The sequence below is a fragment of the Etheostoma cragini genome, chromosome 11 (genome assembly GCF_013103735.1).
Source record: "Etheostoma cragini isolate CJK2018 chromosome 11, CSU_Ecrag_1.0, whole genome shotgun sequence".
NCBI classification, from domain to species: domain Eukaryota; kingdom Metazoa; phylum Chordata; class Actinopteri; order Perciformes; family Percidae; genus Etheostoma; species Etheostoma cragini.
Window position 1 is genome coordinate 11,732,820 of NC_048417.1, and position 16,199 is coordinate 11,749,018.

At 40.2% G+C, this 16,199-nt stretch overlaps 2 protein-coding genes across 2 annotated transcripts in view; one reads left to right on the forward strand and one right to left on the reverse strand.

The window, feature by feature from the left end:
- me3 (malic enzyme 3, NADP(+)-dependent, mitochondrial) overlaps positions 1-10,757 on the forward strand; it is a 12,031-nt gene extending 1,274 nt beyond the window's left edge. The window contains exons 3-15 of the mRNA XM_034886300.1: positions 2,748-2,881; positions 3,221-3,370; positions 4,072-4,147; positions 4,299-4,460; positions 4,616-4,719; positions 4,795-4,904; positions 5,979-6,076; positions 6,223-6,336; positions 6,428-6,533; positions 7,087-7,229; positions 8,391-8,564; positions 8,650-8,748; positions 9,613-10,757. Coding sequence (XP_034742191.1) covers positions 2,748-2,881; positions 3,221-3,370; positions 4,072-4,147; positions 4,299-4,460; positions 4,616-4,719; positions 4,795-4,904; positions 5,979-6,076; positions 6,223-6,336; positions 6,428-6,533; positions 7,087-7,229; positions 8,391-8,564; positions 8,650-8,748; positions 9,613-9,774 — 1,632 coding nt within the window. The 3' untranslated portion in view covers positions 9,775-10,757. The remainder of the gene's footprint in view (positions 1-2,747; positions 2,882-3,220; positions 3,371-4,071; positions 4,148-4,298; positions 4,461-4,615; positions 4,720-4,794; positions 4,905-5,978; positions 6,077-6,222; positions 6,337-6,427; positions 6,534-7,086; positions 7,230-8,390; positions 8,565-8,649; positions 8,749-9,612) is intronic.
- Positions 10,640-14,657, reverse strand: nxpe3 (neurexophilin and PC-esterase domain family, member 3). Its single transcript, XM_034886301.1, has 5 exons — positions 14,459-14,657; positions 13,249-14,030; positions 12,656-12,726; positions 12,329-12,547; positions 10,640-12,243 (listed from the first exon to the last, which is right to left on the reverse strand). Exons 1-5 carry the CDS (start codon positions 14,549-14,551, stop codon positions 11,678-11,680), a joined length of 1,731 nt encoding a protein of 576 aa, XP_034742192.1. The 5' UTR covers positions 14,552-14,657; the 3' UTR covers positions 10,640-11,677.
- Positions 14,658-16,199: the final 1,542 nt, after the last annotated feature.

The following is a 16,199-nucleotide window of genomic DNA, read 5'->3' on the forward strand; positions in this document are numbered from 1 at the left end:
GAACATATTTACATACATATACATTAGTATATGTACGTATACAGTATATGTACGTACATAGTACATTGTTGGGATTTTAGCTTAAACAATATTACTCCTACTTACTGAATCATCGTCCATCTTGTCCTCACATGTTTATTATAATTGATTTGTGAGGTGTCATCACGACTTACTTATGTTAGAATCTCTATATGGCTGCTACATTTTTACTATATCAAGGTAGTTTTGGAGTATAACACTGGTGGATTTTGTAGGCAGAGAATCTGTAGTTTTGTAGTACACCACGTACAGAGGTATTGAAGACTGGAGTGCTGCATGCCTGATGATAGTGTGCCGTGGAAAATCACAAAAAAATCATAAATTAAGGAATTCTCGAACAAATGTAACAATCCAGGTTCTTTTAGTTTTTTACATATTAATGTGAAAATTGCCTCTGCTGACTCTGTGTTTACGTGACTGTGTCTATAGATAGTGTTATGTCCTGCATACCATGTTATGGTTGTGGAACATTATACAGTACACACAGAACATACCATGTTAATGGTACAGCACAGCACTGCCATAGGAATGCCATAGCTCCTATCTAAGTGAGACCATTGCGGTTAAACGCCCACATCTGGAGGTACAGAATGAACGGTACCTCCCTGTAGATTCCTCTGTGTCTGTCTCTGTCTGCTTAATCTCTGTCTTTAAAAGCATGCAACGTAAAAATATGACTGACATAATGGGACTTGAGTTCACTTTTTAAGATAATCCGGACCTATTTTATAATTCGAATCCCCCATAATATGATAAATTCAGAGTGTGACAACAGCACTGCATAAACACAGAGCAATGTGAATGCTTCTGCAGTCACAGTTGGGAGTTAATAGTATTATATGGAGAGAAAAAAGCCCTTTCCAAAGATGCCGCACTTGCAGAACTGTTCTAAAACAAACATCCAGCAAGTAACTCACCAACGTTTTTGCTGCATTTTTTTTCCACCCAAACTTGGTTCGGACAGGAAACACTTTCTTTCTGCCTTGCTGGAGGACAGTATGACTAATAATTAAGTTTATTGCTTTGATTTGGGCGGTGGCAGGTCAGTCACAGTTCCTTCCCCAGTTCCTAATGCTCAATCAGCAGTTACACGTCTGAATCAAAGGTCAATTCAACAGAAACAATCAGCAACTTGAGCGCCACTTAGATGGAAAAAATTGTCTTTTAATAAAAAAAGTAAATTTTAGTTCATGTCAGCAGTGTGCTTAAACATTTAACACATTTACACACACTTTGTCACCATCACGCAGTCATTGGTGTGATGTTGGTTGACACTGAGCAGCTCCAGTGGATATATTAAGTGTATTTATTGAGGAAGGCCAGATTTCTGACCCTATTCATTGACCCATTTTTATCTGCAAATCTACCAAACTGACTCCAGTGACCTTTTGAAATGCAAAACTTAAAAATCATCTCCTAACCATATATATGTAACTATTAAATTTAGGACTATGATGTTGTACAGAGTAATCAATGATAAGGTTTTAATTTGAGTTTGGATTTGGATTACTAAGGTTAAGCAGTTTATACCTACATTTGGTTTCACTCTCTCCTTGTGTTGACAGATAGCATATAGGCTAGCCTTAATTGCTACTGGTTAGAAGTGTCACCTTAATGGATTTACTTTACCTGTTCGCTCTAATGCATTTAGCTTAACTCTGTTAATCTGTGACCTTCTCATTGGCCATGTTCACGGTTACTCAGATATATTTGATATTAGCATTTTACCTGTAAAAGGTTTTTTCAACCACATGTGTGATTTTTGATTAGTTTGAAAGTTTGCCGTGCACACTGACACTGCTTTTTTTTGTCTAATGTTAATCTGGTTTGCTATTTAAGGCATTGACGTGTCAAATTATCTCTTTTTTTATAATGACCTTAGCAGCAGACCTTTTGTTTTGAAAGACTGTTGCTTGCAGCTAAATAGTACAGTAGTACTCAGCTGTTTAGCATGTATCATCAAATTACTCCCCAATGGAAAACATGCAGCTTGAGGAACAATTGTAGATGTAATGATTTGTAATCTACTGTAAGCAACCACGTATCTAATGCCCTATCACATTTCACACTCCAACATGAATAATATACAGGGAAAAATGTGCGTTCAGAAAAATTCTAACTTAAAATAAACTAACACACTGACACTGGAAGGCCAGTTTATTCCCATGTAGGTCAGTGTTTCCTCTGCCGTGCAAGAATCAAGAGGAAATGGAGAGAGCCATACAGCAGAGACAAGGAAGGAGAAGTGGAGCTTACAGGGGAGTGTGTTCAGGCTCTCTCACTATTGGACAGAATAAATAGATTATCCCCCTCCAATCACTCTTTGGGAAGTCTGTCAACAGCGAGACAGAGGAGCAGCAGCACTAACCTTAACCAGAAGGCAGACGGGGTACAATGCTAACCAGACTAAAAGATTGGTCTGGTGTTCTTCACTGCACTAAGTTAACGAATAAAAAATGTAAGGCATTTTCAACATTGCCCTGTTATCATATAAAAATGGCTTTTTAATTAAGTTTAGAAAACCTCAAGAAACCACTGTGTTTGGACGCGGCAGTTATGAGTCATAACCAACCTCATACTGGGATGACTAACACATGAGTCACTATGGTCTGGGTTGTCCGATTTCTTATTTGGTTTGTAAACTTCACCCAGTGGAAACTCTTTCAGGGATCACAGTGTTGTATAACCGCTCCTACTCCACCCTGCAGGGAATGGCATTCACCCTGGAGGAGCGCTTACAACTGGGCATCCACGGCCTGCTGCCCCCCTGCTTCCTCTCCCAGGATGTGCAAGTGCTGCGTGTCATGAGGAGCTATGAAACACGCACCAGTCCTCTAGACAAGTGAGCGCAAAGACTCAGACATTTACAATAAAGCATGCTGAAGTGCTGTTCAAGAATACAGCGGCAGATGTTGAATGAACCAAACGGGGCTGCCCCACTTGTTTGGTTGAATGTTCTACAGCATGTCCCATCCGTTGCTGGTGCACCATGAGATGTTGTCCTTGTTATTCATAGTAGGATTAAAAGAAGTGAAAGACTTGTAAAGCAGCATGCAGTGGCCTAGTAGTCAAGAACGCAATAAGATTAACTGTAGCATCTCTGGTTTGGGAGATATCGTGGAACATTTGCTTCATGTCATCCCCCCCCCCCCACTTCACGCTGACTCTCTTCCTGTCTCAGGTACATCCTGCTGATGACGCTGCAGGACAGAAACGAGAAGCTCTTCTACCGTTTGCTGACCTCTAACATCGAGGAGTTCATGCCCATCGTGTACACTCCCACTGTCGGCCTGGCGTGCCAACAGTATGGACTCACCTTCAGGAGACCACGGTGAGATACACTGTAGCTGCACAGCAACACTATTTGTTTTAGGTATTGGTTTATTTTTTACATTTGGTTTAACATTCTCTATGAAGGAGCACTTTTCCTCTTTTGAAACAACAATTGTGTATACCTGACATTCCTGAGCAGCATCTCCCAGGAGAGTTTGGTTTACGCTCATTTTACTCAAAGCATTCTTAAAACTGGTTTGAGTTAGTGAATCAGTCACAAACAACTTAGAGTTTGGGTTTAATCTGAATTGCATTGTTATTGTCATACCAAAAAGAACGGAATGAATCATTGTGTCAGTGTTTACTCTTGTTTACATCATGTCTCTGCTGTACACTATGGACTAATTCAAACCAAAGGTAGGTACATTGTGAACAGTGGTGTGAGAAATACAGGGAAACACAAAATAATGAAAGCAATAATAAATCCATAGATGGACGTCTGTCACTGCGTGGTCTTTGTGGTCAATCAGCTTTAAATGAGTTTACATCCTTTTTTTTACTTTGGTTTTAATGTCCTATTCCTTTTTTATTAAGGCAGTTTAATATACTTCCTTTATCAGGCAAGTTTCAAGCATCTGATGTTTGATTTTCATTTCTGACTTTAGTGATTGACAACCAACAGCGTGCAGGAAAGGATCTAAAAACGTGCATCATCAAATCAATACTGCTGCCTTCAAATTTAAACCTACTTGTTTACAGAGGACTTTTCATCACCATTCATGATAAAGGCCACATTGCCACCATGCTGAACTCCTGGCCTGAAGAAGACATAAAGGTGCACACACACACACACACACACACACACACACACACACACACACACACACACACACACACACACACACGCACACCCACACACACTGCTAATAGTGCCTGAGAAATTAACAATCTTACCGAACAAATGCCTAATATGTGTTCTTGTGTAGGCCATTGTGGTGACAGACGGGGAGCGTATCCTCGGCCTGGGTGACCTGGGGGGCTACGGAATGGGTATTCCTGTTGGGAAACTGGCGCTGTACACAGCCTGTGGAGGTGTTCGGCCGCAGCAGTGTCTTCCTGTGCTGCTGGACGTTGGCACTGACAACCAGGTGGGTTTGATCGCGGAGCTGAAGGCCAGCTGGAGGGAGGTTTTTATATGTGCCTCTCATCAGTCGTTTTATAGTGTCCATTTTAGACACGTTACATGACAGAAATGGGATGTCAAGTTGTCTGTTATTGACTGACTGATTGATTTTTGATCCAGACGCTGCTCAATGACCCCCTGTACATTGGACTGAAGCACAAGAGAATCCGAGGAAAGGAGTATGACGACCTGGTCGACGAGTTCATGCAGGCAGTGACAGACAAGTGAGTGGAAGCTCAAATGACTTAAACGTGCGAGCGACTCCTGATGTCTGACACTGTCACTCTGCCGTCCTGCAGGTACGGGATGAACTGTCTGATACAGTTTGAGGATTTTGCAAACACCAATGCTTTTCGCATCCTCAACAAATACAGGAATCGCTACTGCACCTTCAACGACGACATCCAAGGTACTTAATATTGTCATTAAAAAGGGAGGCTTTGAGTATTTAATGACTTTTTCACATCCAAATAGATAACAAAATAACACTGAATACCATCTGAACAATCTGCATTACCTTATTTTGTTTCCTCACAATGTTCCCAGCTCAGAAATACCACATTCTCAGAACCAAGAGGCAAAAACAGGGATTGAAGTTTAAGCGCAATCTCAGAGGCACACCTATAAAATAATCAGTTCATAACTATAACCTGTTTCCAACCAGAGCGATAAATGACTCCTACTAAGATACAAGCAACCCTTAACCGTGGAATAACATCATCAATAGCATAGACGACAAATACTGTTAATTCTGTTCTTTTTTTTAAAGGAGCTTTTATCTTTTGTAACTGTAATTTTTTAGTAGAATTTGTTTAATGCCTAAATGCTGCTGGAAGAGACAGAGACTGAGAACATCAGCAAGGTTACCTCATTCCTGGCCTTGTTAATGTTTGTTGCACTTTCTGTGCATGTCGCAATGTAGTAAAAACACCGCAGAAGTTGAGTTTTTCCACTCACTTTTTAAGATTTCAGTTCCCCACAGACATTTTTAGATTTTAAAAAAAAATAAATGCTGATGTAAAGGCTTATGAATATTTGCATGAAATGTGCACTGACACAAACTCTCTTCAGATCATGTGTGTTAAGTGGGAGCTAGCTGTTAAGAGCTCTACGCTCCCTCTGCTGGAGTTGTCTGGTAACTACACCTGCTCTTAATGCTGCTGTTAGGATGACATTATAGACATAAAACATAAAACAATATGGTACTACAACTGCTGCTGCAACTGACAGTAGACATTATACACATCATATATATCTATAAAAATAAAGCGCTTTACAAAAATAGTCCATTTACATTATATAGATATAACATGAAAATGCTCAAATATCTGAATGGGAAAAACACTAACTATGAGGCCATTATCGTTACTCTACTTGTTCTGACTTGTTTCAATCAACCTTTTAATGTTTCTAAATGGACTTCATGTTTCTGCACATGTCATTCAGCGTGTCCATTTTTCAGATGACATTTTTTGATTTTCAGGCACGGCCTCCGTAGCTGTTGCCGGGATCTTAGCTGCTCTGAAGATTACCAAGAACAAACTCTTAGACCACACCTTTGTTTTCCAGGGGGCTGGTGAGGTAAGACGATCTTGCTAACAAGGATTTTATTCAGTTTTGAAACAAAAATAACTGTCTGTAATCCCTAAGAGATGAGACTCTGATGACTCATTTGAAATTAGCCAAGGTTATTAGAAAATGATCCCTTTTTTTTTCTTTCTTGTCAGGCTGCTCTTGGTATTGCTCATCTACTCATGATGGCCATGGCAAAACATGGATTAAGTAGAGAAGAAGCTGCCAAGAAGATCTGGTTGGTTGATTCAAAGGGTCTCATTGTAAAGGTATAGTGTTTCTGTCAACTCACTCAACCTTCCCAGATATCCCCTGTGTGTGTAAGTCACCAAACGGCACCATCTTTTTACTCACATTTAGGGAAGAGGCCATCTTAACCATGAGAAAGAGGAGTTCGCTCACGATCACCCATATGTAAAGACCCTGGAGGAGGTGGTGCACACAATCAAACCCACCGCGATCATAGGTGAGTCTACCTGGATGGTCACATTGTGGTGTTTAATGGTGTTTAAATAAAACCCCTTTTATAATAACCCACATTGTTGTTTCATCCATTTGTGGTCATTCCTGAACAGTTTTGGACAAACAGAGAAACTTATTAAAGGTAAATTTGTGTCTAGCTTTGCTCAGCCAGCATAATAAAAAAGATTGTAATTTGCTCCAAATCAACTAATTCACAAAGATTTTAGATGTAAACTGTAAGTGTTCCTCTATCTAAATTCCAACACTGTGATGAACTGGAAGATATTCTCAGTCTTTTAATCAACTGGTGCACCACAGTGATAACATGACATCTTCTTGGTATTAAGACTAAAGTAATTATCAGACAATAATTACATAAGCACAAACGGATCCATAGATGAAAATAGTACAATTTGGAGATCATTTTTTGGTAGACAATAATCACCTTGTGTTGTCTGAATCCTACAAATGGCACCTTTTTTATTCATTTTCTCATCGAAGCTTGTGAATTTATAGTAATTTCTGTGGATTCTCTGTTCTATTTCCTGAACATGAAGGAGTGGCTGCTGTCACAGGAGCATTTACAGAGAAGATTATCAAAGACATGGCATCCTTCAATGAGAGGCCGATCATCTTTGCCCTGAGTAATCCCACCAGCAAGGCGGAGTGCACAGCAGAGCAGTGCTACAGCCTCACAGAGGTACTAACCAGCCTCAGTGTAGATATTAGGTGCCCCATTTAGAAAGTATAGAAAAGTTTCTAATTGATTAAAATCAGGTTTAAGGTACACTACATTTGGTGTTTCCCACACAAAAATACTATTGGGTGTAGGTATGAGAAATAACAAAAACACTGAATGCATATCCTACCTCATACAAAGACCCCAATTTTTTTTTATGAACTCTGCAATATTTACATTTACATTATTGCCCCAGCTTTACTTTATATGAGAAATTGTGTAAAAATGATTAACAAATACAGCTCTTGTAGGCTGTTTTATTTGACGCATATGGCCAGATTTTGAAATGGGTTTATATGTCAACAGGTCAGGAAGTTCAACACAAAGGCTAGTCAACAACTGACAAGAAATGTTGAGGCTCTGTAGGATTTCACCAAAAACTATCTATTAAAAAAACTAAACTTTCTTGCCTTTTTTAGGATAATGATAGCAGAAGGTCAGCATGGACAAATGGTTGGCTGTTTTTCATCTTCTTTCTTGTCAGAAAGCACAGTAATCATTGTGTAAATCCATCTTTTTTTATGTTGACGTCAACGGTACGTCCCAGTGAATTTTTCTTTCATTACTGACCCCCGCAAATGTTTCTCCACAAACCCCTAGTAATCTCGGCCGTTTATCTTTAAAGCTAAATGTGTGGTTTCTGTCTCCCCCAAGAAGAATTCTAAGTAATGACAACAAAACTGTTGGCGCATCGACATGATACAAGCCCAATCAGAATCCGCTTTCTTCGCCAGGTGTGACATACATACAAGGAATTCGACTTAGGTTGGAGCCTCTGGGCGGCAGCTATGGAACAGCGCCACCACACGCTTTCTCGAAAAGAAGCAATGCAGACAGCAACATAATATTCTCTCAAGTTTCTGTGCGTGAAAGTTTCACGACGACACTGGTTTCTCAACATAGCCATACTGAAAAAATACAGAGAGAGTTGTGTGGAGCTGATGTTTTTAATTAGCTTTGTAGCAACTCATTCAGCAATAGCTTGAATGTAACGGACACTCGTTAATATCAAAAAGTTATGCACTTAAGCTTTAATCAAACAAACAACCAAGAATCTCTAACTGACACACTTTCTGCCTGTGTTTTCTCTCTATCCTCCTCTTTCCCTTTGTCCTTCTTCAGGGCCGGGGCATCTTTGCCAGTGGAAGTCCGTTCAACAAGGTGACGCTGGCTGATGGACGCACCTTCTACCCCGGCCAGGGAAACAACGCCTATGTCTTCCCTGGAGTCGCTTTGGGTGTTATCGCCTGTGGAGTGCGACACATATCTGACGACATCTTCCTCACCACAGCCGAGGTATTGTCTTCTAGTTACCACATATTTATGATAAATGACCGGTAGTCAAGTTTTCTTCTACTTCCAATCAACTTTATTGTTTCAGGCGATAGCTGACATGGTAACCGAGGAGAACCTGGCTGAGGGAAGACTTTATCCTCCTCTCAGCACCATAAGAGAGGTGTCCTTCAAGATTGCAGTTAAGGTGAGTGATCTTTCTGTGCGATCAGCCCCCATTCCTCACAGTGCAATGAAATATGGAACCTCAATCATTTATTTCAAATACTATGGGGGTATGTTGTGGCATGATAGTTTTCACATAGAGCTGGAAACTGACTCAACCCAACCTTATTTATTATGTCAGCCAAAGTTTGCTTGTTTGTGTTTACATACAATACAAATTAGAGTTCTCAACCAAAATGTTAACAGGCTGATTTTCTGAAAAAATTCTGTCAATATTATAGGGTATATTGTGGTAATTACTGTGTTTGGAAATAATATCCTCAAATGGCTAACCAAGTTTAGACATTAGAGAATATTCTTTTTTTTACATTAAACTATTCTTATTAAAGCCTTTTTATTCCTTAATTTAGTGTGATGATGATAAGGGTCGCTTTAAGATATTAAAGCTGAGATTTTATTAATTGCATATGGAAAATTACAACTATACTGAAAACTTTAAAGTTTTAATTATCCAAAGTAAAATTAAATATTCACGATTAAATAAGTAACAACAAATATATTTTTGATATTATTCATTAAAGATAAATTCTGGCAGGACTGTGCGGATGTGATTTGATCAGTTTTGACTGATAGACTGATTTCAGTTTTTGCCAAATCCTGATTGGTGCACAGAAGTACGTGACATCACCATTTTCTCAATGAGCCCCATCCACTTTAAATCAGTGAAAAGTCCACAGAGGAAAACAAAGAAACCTAATAACTGTTTGACTTTAGTGGAAAACCTCGTGTTCATATTTGATCCCACCACTTGTAGAAGCTGATTGATAAAATAAGTTTTCAGAGCCTTTATAAATCTAATATACATGTCTGTTTCTGTCTCTGCCAGATTGTCAACCATGCATACAAAAACAACACTGCTTCGCTGTACCCTGAACCAAAAGACAAGGAGGCATTTGTGCTGTCTCACATCTACAGTCCAGATTACGACTCCTTCACTCTGGACACATACAGCTGGCCACAGGACGCCATGACCGTCCAGGACGTGTGATTTTGACTCTCTCAACTCAATATGCTGCCGTGGTGTTGCATACTATTTCTGCATTGCCTCGGTTCAGAAACGTTGCCAATGATGCTCTCATTTTAGCTTTTTATTTTTTTTCCTTGTTTCTTTCATTTATAAATATTAAGTCTCAGTGGTCATTATAATTCAAATGTCACTATAGTTCTCTATGACCTCTAAACTGTTGAAATATCACTTATTTTTTTCTTTCCGTGTTGTACTTTATGTTTTTAATCAGTTCTCTGTGGCAGATTGAAGGTCTAACGGAGAAATATTTTATAGCTGCACACACACACAAACAGCATTATCAAATAGCAAAGCACGATCTCTATAACTTTGGACTACACTCCTTTTTCTAGATTTTCCAGATAAGTTAAGATGTTGACGTATTCAGCCCAAACAGTTACTCTAAAGCAGTTATTTTTTAAAGAATGAAGCAGAGCTCGTGCATGCAACAAGAAAGCATTGGCTCTCAGTAACGCACAACGCTTCCGCTTGTCTTGACACAAATGACCACAGCACTCATTTTGAAGCATAATATAACAATTGAACAAACTTTCAGTGCCTCTTCCTGTGTGACCTCAGGACATTACTGCTCCATATTCTCAGTTAGGCTACATTGGACTCAAACCCTGTAGGGGCTTCCTCATATTTTACACTCCTATCTATCTGCGCGCATTTTAACCTGCATACACAACTAAAAACACTCCAGAATCAGCTTGTATTTCAGTTTCTCCTTCTCTGCCTCCCTTTGGGAATCAGCTATTCTCGATGTGAGGGATTAAGTGTCACAATGGCGTACTTTCCCTTTGGATTTGTACAAAACTCTCTGTTGTGTTTTTCCAAAGTTCCGGATGAGCTGTATCTTTTACTCCTAGAAAACATGATGCTCTGCAAACTTTAGCACCAACAGATATGCTTGAAGTTTTTAATGGGAATATCAAACTTTTTAAATAAAATTGTCAACAAAATTAGTGTTTTATGGCATTTTTTGGGATCTGTTTGACATAATTGACTGTCGGCCTACATTACATACATAAGACAGAAAATAGGCACATTTTCTCTTTGTGTCACACAGACCTGATATAACCAACTCTCTACTCCAGTCTTTACTGTCTTCCTATGATGAACATGTGGCAGCATACGGTATGTTAATTTGTCAATATAAAACATCTAGAACAAAATTGAACGTAGAAAGGTAATCACTGCCAAAGTAAGTGCAAAGGTGTAGCCTCAAATTAACCGACAACTGCGAGCATCTGAAGTGATGTTCACAACATTTATCAAAGCTGTGTGAAACTTTTGAGTGTCTGAAGGCTGACCTGTCAGTGAAACCACCAGGAAAAATTCTACTGAAAAAATGTGGTGGGATCCAAGAAAACCAGCACACGATGTGTTATTAACGTGATGTCTGAGGATATCAAAGATGAAAAGATGTTACTCAATAAGTCAAACTATGGTTGACAAAAGAATAGCAGGTTTTGTTTAAATAATGCTTGAAGTAATCTAAGAAACAAGAACTCACTGAGTCTTCAGCTTTGGCAAAACTAACAAACAAACATATGCATACACATAAAGTCCAAAATTTGACCTTGAAAGAATACCAACTAAGCTAAGGTAACATTACTGCAGACACACACAAAACACTTTGGTAAGAAAAGCAGAAGGGAATAACAATCACTGTGCCAAAGTAAAAAAGATATTCAAAAAAAATATTTATAACAGGCAAGTAAACAGATTAGTACTACAAATCTGACGAATTGCTCCTTAAAGACAGTTTTAAAGAGTATGCAGCTTTGGGGAACACTTGATTGAAGAACTGGTTGATGGATTTACACAGTAAACTCCTCAGTTCCCTTCAACAACAAGATCCACTATTATTACTCTTCTTCTATATCAGTTGGCTTTTTTTCTTCTCTGGGCAAATGTAAGACAACAGTGTGTCTATCATGTGCTTGACGATGACTGGGGGTGGATGGAGGGCGTGAGGAAGGTGGTGTGCTAAACTCATTTGCCAGGCGTCCACCAGCAGAATGTTGAGTCCCTTGAACATGGACCTAAGCACCTCATCGAGCTGCAGGGAGTACCAGTCACTGTTGTACAGGCTCACCTCTTGGTCCAGGGCTTGGAGGTTGCCCGAGCGGATCACAACAATCGTCGCCGGCGCTCGTTCAAGAAGTCTCACCAGGGACCGCCTAATGTGACGGAGCCGCCGTATGTACACCTCGACAGGAAAGGTGCTGAAATGGGCCCAAATGCTGAGGACCACGACGGTGTTGGGACCCCCAGAGAGGCCGTCCAGCTCGTTTGAAATGTACCGCAACTCAGTGGACATGACAGTGGAGAAGCGGATGGGCGGGCCATGGCAGCGGTACTTCAAGAGAATATTATGAGTGCTGTCCACTGCCATGAAAGGCCCAACGTTTTTAGGACTGTCCAGATTAAACTCCTTTAATCCTGGGAAGGGAAAATTAAAGGAAGTTGCAGTGGGAAACATACACAAGTGTAAACATATAAGATGAAACTAAAATACCTCACTCACCTGGTACTAAAGCAATGAGGTACTCAAACCACTGTCTGACGGTAGAGTCTCCATACATGTTGATCTCCTTGTTCTTCAAACACTGAGTGATGTCAGAGGATTTATTGAACTGGTGCAATGCAACGCCACTTAATGGCCTCCATGAGTCCTCGTAGTAATATCCAGACGGTGCTAGCTTAAGAGGTTCTGGTTTTGTACTGCTGCTTTCTACATCTATTTCTGACAGAAAGCAAGAAATGTTGCAGACAAAATTAAATTAATGGAATAAAATCAAAGCATGTGACATGACGGACAAACTGCAAACGTTACTCTGCGAGTGTACCGTACCTTTCCTGGGAGGCAACACGTTGATTCTGTCAGGTCCTGAAGCGTGTATGCGAACTTTAATGTTTACACCACTAAGATAAAAGACACAGAATAAAATCAGTGAAGAAACACACAGTGTTAAGGTTAACTGGTGATATTCTATATTTTTGTTACTGAAAAAAAACAACAACACCATTGATGCGTTACTTTCCAACTTCCCCAGCCAATATTTGCCACTCAGCCCAGCTCCTACTAAAGACATAGAACTTTAAAAACTGGTCAAAATGTAGTCAAAAAGTTATATTCTGCATCAGAATGGTGTTTGTGGGAAAGACTCAAAATAAACTACAGTGTCCATGTTCATAGGAATAAATGAAAAATGTTACCCAGTGCTACACTGTGGCTGATTTATGTGTTACACTTTGTTAACACTTAAAGGCTATGGCACAGAGGAAAAAGCTAGATTAGACTTTGGCTAAACAGGCAACACTTGTTAGTCAAAATAATTTATTGTTGGTTTTGGTCCAGACAATAATACCTGACCCAGCCTTTTATACAACAGAAATGTATGTCATATAACAACATATTTCCCTCATACCTATAATAGCACAAACCTCTGAAAAAGCAATGCTTCTTTGTTGGTGATGAGGTGTTTCAGATAGCCTCCTTTGGCGTGGTTGATTCTGGTGTCACAGTTGAGCATCTTAGGCTTGTAGCAGTACCAGGGTTCCCCTGTGTAAAGGTCTGTGTAGTTGCACAGAGGCTGGTGGTCAGGTGGTAGACACATGTTGCACACAGTAGTTTCGGACAGGAAGCCGAGGCGGAACAGGCTCTTGAAAAACACTCGATCTGGCCTTTCCTCTCTTAACCGTCGCAGCACAGCAATCGCCTCGCTCGAGTGTACCAACGTAATTTCAACCTGTGCAGAACCAACCCAGAGGAGCGGAAACATAGCAGAATAAAATCCATTCCTGTGGTCCAGCACTTTACCTGCTACACCTGCTCCAAGCTCCGGTGAGTGCAGCCTGGCCAAAATGAAATCCCCGCCGTAGCGCTTGGGACGACCCTGGAAGTCATGCATTTGGACGAGAGCCTCCAGCTGGTCGCCCACATGCCACTCCCTTGCTCCCTTAGTGGGAAGGACGGCGAACAGACTGTGCACGGGGTCACTCGTCTGGCGCAGGGCAGGTGGTGTAGAGCGAGGTGGAGGCCCGGGCCAGGCGATAGAGTCCAACAGGTAGCGCTCCTCCAGTTCATCTTCAGGGGACGGTTTCTGGCCCAGATGGGAACAGAAGGTGCGATTGTGATGAAAAGTAGGGAGATTCACTGGGACGAAGGATGACTGGATCCTGCTCTGGAGCTGGTAAAGGGCTGAAATAGTGTGGCAGTTCCAGTTCTGAAAAGAAAGGGATGAAAGTTAAGAGCTGCTGCAAGAGATGGGAACATCAACCTATGATTCGCAGATAAAAATGCATGAAAGGGCAAAATACTATTGCATGTTTAACCAAAACAGGCTTCAGCCTTTAAAAGAGGATTGTGTCACCAAATATAGTGAATGTTACCATGTGTTGAACATGACTTAAGCTTTTTTCAACAGTGGAGTTCTTAATAACATAGCATAATAATAATAATAATAATAATAATAATAATGTATTTCCATTCAGTTGCAAAGAAAGGTTCTGTACCATAACTGTCCTTGAAGGCTAAAGTATTATTATTAAGATGCATAACACACTGTTCAAAGACGAAAGTGAAAATAAATCGGTATCGAATTACTTTTCAAAAAAATGGAGAAATCCATGTGTAGCCCACTTCTCTTCTTACCTCCACAGTGTGGATGTTGCGTAGCAGGAAGTAGAGGCCAGACAAGGCTAGAAAGAGGAAGATGAGAGTATATTTGGACAAATTTCGGCACATGTTGACCTCCCGTCTCCCATGATCAGGCCCTGTTTCACTCCATGCTGTCACACCGGCGATGATGGCATCATTTTGTCTTCAGCGACTCTGTCGACAAGAAGGATGAACAAACAGAACCTAGTACATCTATTCGTGTTTGTAAAGAAACACATAAATACATATTACTGTATGTACAACATTATACATCACCCTGTTGTCTGCCTTGGTGTTGCTTTATTATGCTGTTGCAGCAGTGTCCATAGTTCTCTCTAGTTAGTGTTGAACAGTTTTTGTGTAATTGTTGGAGTTCTGCCTTCTTTTCTGACGAATTTCAGAAAACATTTATACAGGGGTCTCGTGATCTCCTTGTGGCTTCCACTTTTGAGGGACCCTGCGAAACAGACTCCAGTCTCCCTCTAAGTTGCAATTCTGCCAGCCTAGAGTTACTTACTTGGGACACATATTGGGACACTTATTGGATAAAACATCTTTTGGAAATTGATCTTAATGCCTAATTTAAAAAAACTTTAGGAAAATACAACCTTTCAAGGACACCAATTTTCTTTGTGAATTAATAATGTATTGTAAATAAATACATGTTGGTCCTTAAAATAAAGGGTTAAATTCCCATAGAAGCAGGCAAGTTAGGAGATTGTGCTTGTGAAATCACTAGATGAAGAGTCATTTCTAATTCCAAGTGCTGTTGACTGTAAGAACTGCCCAAAAGGTGGAAGGGAATCAGAATGTACAAGAGAACAAGAGACGCCAACAGTTTCGTTAAATATTCATATTTGACGATCTGGAACCTGTGAATTTTGGAGAAATGTATAAACAAAATTGTAACCTATCAAATATTGAGTGATCCTGTCAAATCCCCTGACGGAAAGGCACCTCCAATGGAACTGAAGTGGCTGCCTGGCTGCTCACTGCTGCTATGTAGGCTATAGGATGCAGAGAACAAATTGCGTTTAATTCATGTAGCTATTTAACTGATGTGAAATGACAATTGAGGAACCGTTAATTGTTGCAGTTCAAGAACTATTTATCCCCTTATGCTTGTCTAAATCTATAGGTTGTGCCTGCTACTTAGCCTACTGTACATTTATCCTCACTTGGACATTTCTACAAGTTACTTCTTAAAATGTCACTGACAATGGGCGATATTAGACCCTTTTTAATTTCCTCTCAGCCCACCCTAAACATTATAATAATAAAAAACATATATATTTTTAACACTTTCGCAAGGCAATGTATCCGTGTCACCGATGACTGTAAACATCCCTCCGGTTCACATTTTAAGACGATCGAGACGTCATCAATAACGTCCAGATTAATAACGGTCAACTGCTGCTATCACATTAACGACTGCAACATCAACAACAAAGAAACAGAAGGATAATAATAACGTCACTCAATACTAAATGGGTGGCATTTCTAATATAATGTACACATCCATGTTAGCTAGCGTTTACACCGGTGATGCAGACGTTTAAACCGTCTAATGCTCCCCTACTTACACATTACGTCGACAGGTTAGCATGATGTCGGACCGCTGCACAGCCAGAGGAGGGTGATGAGTCTAATTGGCCGGAGGAGAGGAGACGTCAGCGGCTAGCGTGGCATATCAGAGTCGTTGTAGTAGACAGCAACGTCCTGTTACCGAGAGCTC

Bases quoted from the DNA above. Each gene is read 5' to 3' on its own strand.
- nxpe3 (XM_034886301.1), bottom strand. From the start codon at position 14,551: ATGTGCCGAAATTTGTCCAAATATACTCTCATCTTCCTCTTTCTAGCC. The intron at 14,031-14,458 runs GTAAGAAGAGAA...CTTTCTTTTCAG, and splicing joins GCAACATCCACACTGTGGAG to AACTGGAACTGCCACACTAT. The intron at 12,244-12,328 runs GTGAGTGAGGTA...TTCCCTTCCCAG, and splicing joins CCTCATTGCTTTAGTACCAG to GATTAAAGGAGTTTAATCTG.